Raw genomic sequence first — 7,886 nt, 5'->3', positions numbered from 1 at the left:
CAATTTGGCAGGAGTGAAAAGCACTGTCTGCTTAGAGTATTAGATATGGTTGCTAGGCACAGTGCCTTATTCCCGTAATATGAGCATCTTGGAAATATGGATAGCCTGCGAAAGCTGTGAGAGTGCCCTATAGGTACTACTCTATTTCCTGTAGCACTGAAGGGATTGATGGTGGGACACTCTCCTTCTACGCGCTATCAATCTGTGGGAGCACTACAGAGGCACGTGCAGAAGATGCAAAGGGCAATAATGACAAGAAGTGTCCCTGGTCCCAAACAAAGTTGAAAAGAGCATCAATGAAAAAAACCCCAACAACCCAGGAAACTTGCGATACTGCAGTGCAGCTGAACTGAATGTCAGCCTGACTTAGCAGTTTTTCTGTTTCTAAATGCTAGGTTTGTTGAGAAGAAACAAAGTGAAACTCCCCCCAAATCCATTCCTTATTGCTATGTATATAACGATGCTTTACGCACCCAGCCCCTCCCTTCTTTTTTTTTTTGAAAAGCTGAGCTCAGCTCCCCACTCTCACAGCACATTGCAATTTATCTGTTTTCATTGTAGACTCTGAGGGTAGAAATAGCAAGGCTTTTCTTCTGGTGTTTTGTCTCCATGCTCTTCTTCTGGAAACTGGCAGCTGTAAGTCTCTTCTCTATGGTGTGACAGTTGTGGAGCCACTGGCAGCCTAGAGAAGTTATGTTCCAGATCTGCAGTGAGAATAAGCAAAAGCACTGCACATACAAGAGGTCTTCATACACGCGAGTTAGCTGCCCACTACCTTTACCAATACAGCCTCTCTCTGAGGAAAGGACAAAGATACAGGTGATGCACTGCATCTTACTGAAACTAACCCACCCAAAATCACAAGGTAAATCTGTATTTACTCTATTTATTCAACTTAATTTATTCCATTCTGACTCTGGATCAATGGAAACATTGTTCGCCACTGAAAAGCTACACAGAAGTCCACAAAGGTGCACTTACTGTCAGCTGCGTGGTATTTTTCTTTCTTCAGTGACCATATGCAGAAATGCAAGAAGAAGGTCAGCAAGATGAGAACAAATACAGCCACTGCAGTAAGGATAGCCAGGACGGTGGTATATATAGAGTCATTTGTAATAGGAGCTGCAATTAAATATATTTAATAAATATTAAGAAATCATGAGCCCAGAGTATTGTTAAAGGAAAGGCAGTTCTTCCAAGGAAATTTAGAGATCAATTTCTTCTTGCTGTGGAAAATAATTTTCGAAGGAAAAAAAACAGTGCGGGTATTAAAAATAAAACTGAGATTCTCCAAGTCAAGGGTGCAATAGATCACTGTCTGTGGTAAGAAGCATTCATGCAAAAAACCCACATGCCTGATCTCTTCATTGTTCAATGTCTCTCTCTCTTGCAGCTATCACTTGTTCTATCTACTCTGGTTTGGTTTTTGCTTTTTGGGGGGATTTCGCTTCAATGTTTCCCTGAATAGCACTACAGCAAGCCAAATTTTCACACTTGTGTCTGCCTCATGGAAGCTAAAAGTAGCACCTTTTTGCAATTTGTCTCAGCAGAACCAACATTTTCTCCAAATGAAGGACCCAGACCTGAAAGGCACCAATTCATTGTAGGAACAAGGGTCGGGGGAAAGGCAGGAGCAGTGCACCTTGCTGTCTTCAAGATACTCAGTACCTGCAAAGCCTATACCCACTTATTTCTATCTAATTTGATCTATGATAAGACATGAGATTTCAATTCTGGGTATTGTGGACTCAACCAATACTTGTAAAAGAACTGGATGACTAACTAAGCTATTGTCTTCCTAAGAAAATCTAGCAAAACAGCAAGAGCAGTTCAATGGAAAACTCTCATAATTTGCCAAATAAGTGTGCTTTATTCAAGGACAATTGTTGGACTTTTCTCTACCTTTATTACTGACAGTGCTTTATGGTGGTATCTTTGCCCAGGTCAACAATTCTACCTATATTAATAGTGCAAGAAACACAACAGTAATTTTCAAAGCAAATTTTCATGATAGCAAGCTGGATGATAACTATGCAGCAACTCACCAACTGAAGAAGTGTAGAGAAAAGTTAGAGGCTCAAAGAAACAAATCATTGTAAGAATGTACCTTGCTCCAAATCTTTAGCAGGGAAACCACATATTGCATTATGTGTACTGTTGCCTTGCTTGATTGTTAGAAACCCAGAACTTTCACAACTAAAAGAAGAATGAGAGTCACATTTAGAATGTCCCTGCCTTTCCCTTCATTCCTCTCCAGCCTTTCTCTTGGCTCCCTTTCTTCCTTCCCTCCACTCTTTCCACAACTTGTTTCCTTTTTTTCCTTTTTATAACAGTGCAGGTAAAGTTATGGCTGTTCCCCAATAAGACAACACTACATCACAATTGTTTATGTGCACATTTTTTTTAGTCTCTTTGTTTCAATTGATGTCCAAGTTTGGAATAATTTTGCATCAGTTTGAGCTGGACTTGGAAGCAAGTTGAATACCCAGCAGTTTGTGTTAAGTTCTGCTTTGAGATTGACTATTTATAAAGCCAAAGGAGAGAGAAATATCATCTATTGCTGAACTTAAAAAACTCATCATTTAATCTCATTGGTGATCTCGTCTTTGATTCAATTTTATTTTCTAATTTACGTATTAATCATTTGAGAATTTTATCGTGCATATTTCCAGAGAAGGAAAGTATCAATAAATACATACTCAGTCCAGTTACGGCACCAGCCATTCTTGACATTAGAATAGGTTCCTATCTCACATGGTTTACATTTGAATGTGAAGTCTAAAATGCCTACAAGAAAAGAGAACATGAATTATTAGTGGTCAGTGCCTTTACCGAAAGATGGGGATACCACAGATGAGAGCACAATGCATTCCCTCTACACTCTCTCTGCATTATGAATCACCCCCCTGGAGAAACACATAAGCAGTTCTTGCCACCTTTGCGTTTTGGGAAATGTATGGGCAGACCCCTTACAGAAGAGGTACAGAATAGTCTGATCTGACAGGAGAGGGTGTAAAGTTAAGAGGCAACGCAGAGTAAAACAGTCTTCTACTGACAGTTCTAGCAGCTTGGAAGAGAAGTAATACTGAAAGTCCGAGCATGAAAGTCTCAAATTCAGGAAGGGAAGAGTTATAAAATAGGGAAGCAAGGATTTTAGTCACAGAGGCCACCGTATAAATGCCATTTCTCTCTGCATCATGAGCCTTCCCAAAAGCAGGTTATAAGAAGCGAAGGAAACTTCTGCTCAGCCAGCCACTTATACTGAACTCTGTCTTTTAAAGTCATTTGCGTTTCTTTAGTTACCAAGCTTAACCAGCTCCTCGCCCTCTGCACATTCAGGCAGTTTTTCGCAGTAGAGACATGTACTATCAGTACAGCTGTATCCCTGACGACATTTGCAGTCATGGTCCTCAATATCGTGACATGGGCTGTTGTCTCCTGTCAAGAAGAAAGAAGTTAGACTTGCCTTTGTCACAGAGGTCAGAAATTAACTTAAACATTAGTCTTACTGGCTGACACAGGTGAAATAGTTCCTTACTGTGCTGTGCTGGAAAAAATGGATACCAGAAAGATATCACTCCCATGCATACTGGATAAAGATTAGAGTACTCAAATTCAGCAGCACTCAGATTTTTACACTGTGGTTATCTGAGCACTGCATGACTTACCACTGTAACCCTTCTCTCTTATCTGGAATACCAGTGTAGATCGTGGTAGACAGAAGGAAGGCAGCAGGTTTGCTGTACTACATTGTGCAGATTTAGACACTGTGGGGTGAGGAGGGCACTGCCAGTGCCCCAAAGAAGCACTACACATTAACTAGCCATCCAGTCAGCTCTCAGGACACTGCCAGAGCTGTTCTCAGTTAGGCTCAGCCATGTTAGAGGAGGGATGCCCAAAAGATCCTTGGCCAGTGAAACTAGAGCTCCTTTTCCATGCCTTTCCTAACAACAGCAGCTGCTTCCTACACTCCGTTGGCAGAAGTGGGTCTAAATCCAAGCCATAAAACCAGCACCCTTCCTACCCTCTGTCCTTCTATTTCTAGAGGAGTTCTGTTGTGAACTTTGCTTGCACTCAAAAAATATCGTGTCTAATTCTGAGAGGCTCCTGGGTTCATGAAAGCAAAGGATTGATCTTATATACTAATCCCATCAGTAAAGAGTATCAAGCAGTCCTTCAGGCAGTTAGAGACCAGTTAGAGGAAAAGTGCTGTTCAACCAGGAAGCTGTATAACCTTAAAGAAAGAAAAAATATAGATGGAAATGCTGGCTAGTTCAATAGCATGCTTAAAAACCCACAGTGAGTAGCAAAGATCAAGCAAAGATTATTTCCTGAGGTTGGTGATGGAATGTACAGGGCCACCAGGAAACTGCCCACATCTTCCTCTGCTCACTGGCCTCCTCTTACTGGCCTTCAAAACTTAATGAAGTCTGGCAGCAAAAAGGAAACAGCTTGGGGGTGCTTCTTTCTGTGTATTACTAGTGGGTGATTCTGGAGTTGATCCCACCAAGCAATGACTCTCCTATCTCATGCTGAATGACTTTATCTCAGTGGGAAGGGAAATACCGTGGGGTCTCCATACTATGGAGGACTCTATAGCTCTTCACCTATTTATTGCTCATTCCCACAAATCCCATGTGTCCACTCACTCCTTCCACAGGGAACTCAGTGTCCTTGTTGTTGGTTGAGGCAGATATATTCAAGCTACTAATAGGTGGGAGGCTGACTCCTACCTAGGCACCAATGAAAGATGCAACTTCTCAGCTAATCCTGTTGCTAACCTGCAGGACAACAGCACTACCATACTAGCCAGACAAGGCTTCCAGCAATGCTGTTTCAGGACAAACAGAAAAGGAAGGTGCATTCCTTGCTGTAGGTCATACAAACAGCTGCATATTCCCTACTGTTCAGCTCTGGCTACCATTATAGACAGCACTAAATTAGGGAGAATAGTATGATTGTTCCTGGGACCATGGAAGAGGCCATTAGAATCACCTGTTCTGTCCTTCAGCCTAACAGGCATAGAAATGTCACCCAGTAAGTCCTGTTCCACCTCTAGTGCCTTAATTTGACTTAAAAATACAGGCAAGTGAGAATCCATTACCATCTCACCACCATCCTAAGATCAGGCAAGGATACAGGTTAGAACAGGCTGTTGAAACTAATGATCACCTGAGACCTTGTCTGTGCATCTACTTCTGGGACAAGCACAGGTCAGCGGAATGGAGGGATTGAAGTGGGATGCTTCCTACTCTTTAGGACCACAAATTGCAAAGGACAGCCTTACAGAAAGCATCACTCCCTGTATTCCCTCTGAGGTCTGAATGGCACAGACAAACTTTGAAACCATGTTTGAATGGAGCAAGGGCTCAGAATCAGTGTTAAGTGAACACCTTCTTTCTTTGTGAGCAAGACCAACCCACAGAAACCTAGGTTTCCCTTTCCCACTACAGAATAACAAGTATAAGCACGTAAAAAATCTGAAACATGAATCCAGTCTGAAGTTTATAGCTAAGGCACATTATGAATTTAGGGGGCAGGAGGAAAGCCCTTGCCATTTTGTTTTGCATATACAGTTACTCAAGATACATTTACATACATACACACACACACATGCCTGTTCCCCACACTTGATTACCCTGGTTGACATAAAATAATATTGACAAACAGAAGGAAGACAGACACATCATTCCCTTACCTGTGCCTGACCTGCATTTGGGGCAGCATTTCTTTTCATCTTTATTGATTATTCTTAGTTCACCATCCTGGCATGGTGTTCCCAGAGTTTGCTGTGTCCATTGCCACAGGCACAGCACCAGCAGCAAGCAAGCTCGAATCGTGAGGTGACTGACTTCACTCGTCTGTTTAGTCATGTCTTGAGCTATGCAACCCAAAAGCACACTAGGGTGGGCTTGTATCAGGACTTTCCTACAAAAGTACTCTTTCCCTTGACACTGTGGGAAGGCACTGTGCTTTTTGTGGCTGCACTCTTCCTGTTTCTTTAGGGGCGGGGAAAAGAAATTTTACATCATCAAATTCTTAAAAAAGCAGGGCTAAGCAATCATGCACCAGTGACTCCATTAACAGAGCAGCAAGTTAAGAGCAAGATGTAGCATCATGTAATTTGATTTTCAAAGGATTTTGCAAGTTGATATACAATTGAAAATTAATGCAAACTAGTGTGTGAACTTCAACACTCTCAGACTATTTCATTCTTAGAGTTCCTAATGAATTTAGAAACCTTCAAGGATTTAACTATCAGATTGCAATGTGATTGCAATGTATAGTAAGTCCATCCATCCACTCAGATTTTCTGATTCTGATTAATTGTTTTCAACTTCCTTCACTCTGGATTAGGAGACACTTGAATTATGTTCCAGAGCTGATGTAACTCCATACGGATACCATGAAACCAAGAGAAAGAATACTGTCTTCCCCACAGGCTGCAAGATCAGCCCTGAAACCAAAACTGAAAATAGCTGCAATGGGCTCTTTAGAGACACATACAGCTCATCTGACCCCCACACCCCTGGGATTTAGGTAACAAAAGACAGCTGCTCAGCAAAATTGTACATAGGCACAAACATGGTGCCTGTAATCATCACCTGCTGCTGGGTTTCAATTCCAAAATGTCTTGTCTTAGACAAGTGCATATGCAAACTTCCATCTCTGCTTTATGTGTAGACAGCTTGCTTGCTTCCCCCCCCGCTTCTGTTTCCACTGTACCCTAGGGTTTGCTTCTATCCCTGTAGCTTGTGGTTGCTATTACGTGTGCACAGTGAAGACGGTATTTAAAATCCAACCTCATTCTCAACAGAACAGATTAATTCTGATGCAGAAGTAATTTTTAACGGATTCTTTTCCACACTGCATGTGATGACAAATAGGTCAAGGCAAGGGAGAGTCAGACCTGTGAAGAGATGAGCACCTCCAGAAAATGCCATGCCTACAGCATTTGACACTTGCCCTGTTAATTCCTTAGCTTAATACACAGCCAATGAAGCCTGAATAAACTGCCCACACAGACACCATCACTCTTCCTTCAGTGTGTTCTACACTTTCTTCCTGAAGATTCATCTTGGATCTCAAAGAGCAGGTCAGTCAACACACTCTTCACTCAATCTTTGGTCTATTCAGGGATCTACCTTGTGTTCCTCTCATGGGCTGGAAACAATCAGATAGGTTTGGTATGCAACAGACCCTTCTAGTTTTAAAAATGTATGCTGCAAAGCTGCTTGTACTCTTACATGTGCTAGCTGAAACCTTTCTATCAAAAGATGACATCCAAACTAGCTGCAAGCAGGCAAAAGACACAGATCTCTGCCATCGGTTTTTCCCACATAATGCCCCTAGAAGGCCAACTGTTACGTTTCGGAAACTAAAAAAAGCCTTCTACTTTGTACTTCTGCCACACAGGAGATCCCCTCCTCTTCCCACACAGCACTGCTCCTCACACTTGTCACAGCCTGTACCACTCAGGCTACACTGGAAACACAGACACACTGCCTGCTGCAGCTGCAGCCTAACTGGCCATGGAGAGTCCTGGACACCACAGTTCTTGGGCTCAGTCCCCCAAGTCAGGATTCCTTTCACCAGCTCTTCCAAACAGCATAACCACAATGCTTGGGCAACACAGAGACAGGGAAGGTTTACAGGTCCTGGTCAGGGTGCTGCCCTTGTACAGAAAACACGGTGCACTCAGCAGCATACAAAACTGTCTCACCCTCTTCAGAGTCTTATGATGAAGACAAGTTATTAGGCAAAGCACTTGGACACTGCAGCGATATACTCTGCAGACCAATCAGTTATGACCATTTCTGAATTGCACACAAGCCCTGACCAACTCCGAGGATATTTTTATTATCCCTGGCTCTTGTAAGAATAGG

At 42.4% G+C, this 7,886-nt stretch overlaps 1 protein-coding gene across 1 annotated transcript; it reads right to left on the bottom strand.

Annotated features, from left to right (window-relative positions):
* Positions 1-552: 552 nt before the first annotated feature.
* On the bottom strand, positions 553-5,873 carry TNFRSF18 (TNF receptor superfamily member 18). The gene is made up of 6 exons (XM_050909602.1): positions 5,699-5,873; positions 3,304-3,438; positions 2,700-2,787; positions 2,108-2,196; positions 982-1,122; positions 553-704 (listed from the first exon to the last, which is right to left on the bottom strand). Exons 1-6 carry the CDS (start codon positions 5,871-5,873, stop codon positions 553-555), a joined length of 780 nt encoding a protein of 259 aa, XP_050765559.1.
* Between the last annotated feature and the right edge of the window lie 2,013 nt (positions 5,874-7,886).

Source organism: Gymnogyps californianus, chromosome 21, assembly GCF_018139145.2.
Source record: "Gymnogyps californianus isolate 813 chromosome 21, ASM1813914v2, whole genome shotgun sequence".
In the NCBI taxonomy this organism is placed as follows: domain Eukaryota; kingdom Metazoa; phylum Chordata; class Aves; order Accipitriformes; family Cathartidae; genus Gymnogyps; species Gymnogyps californianus.
This window is presented reverse-complemented; position numbering and strand designations above follow the sequence as displayed.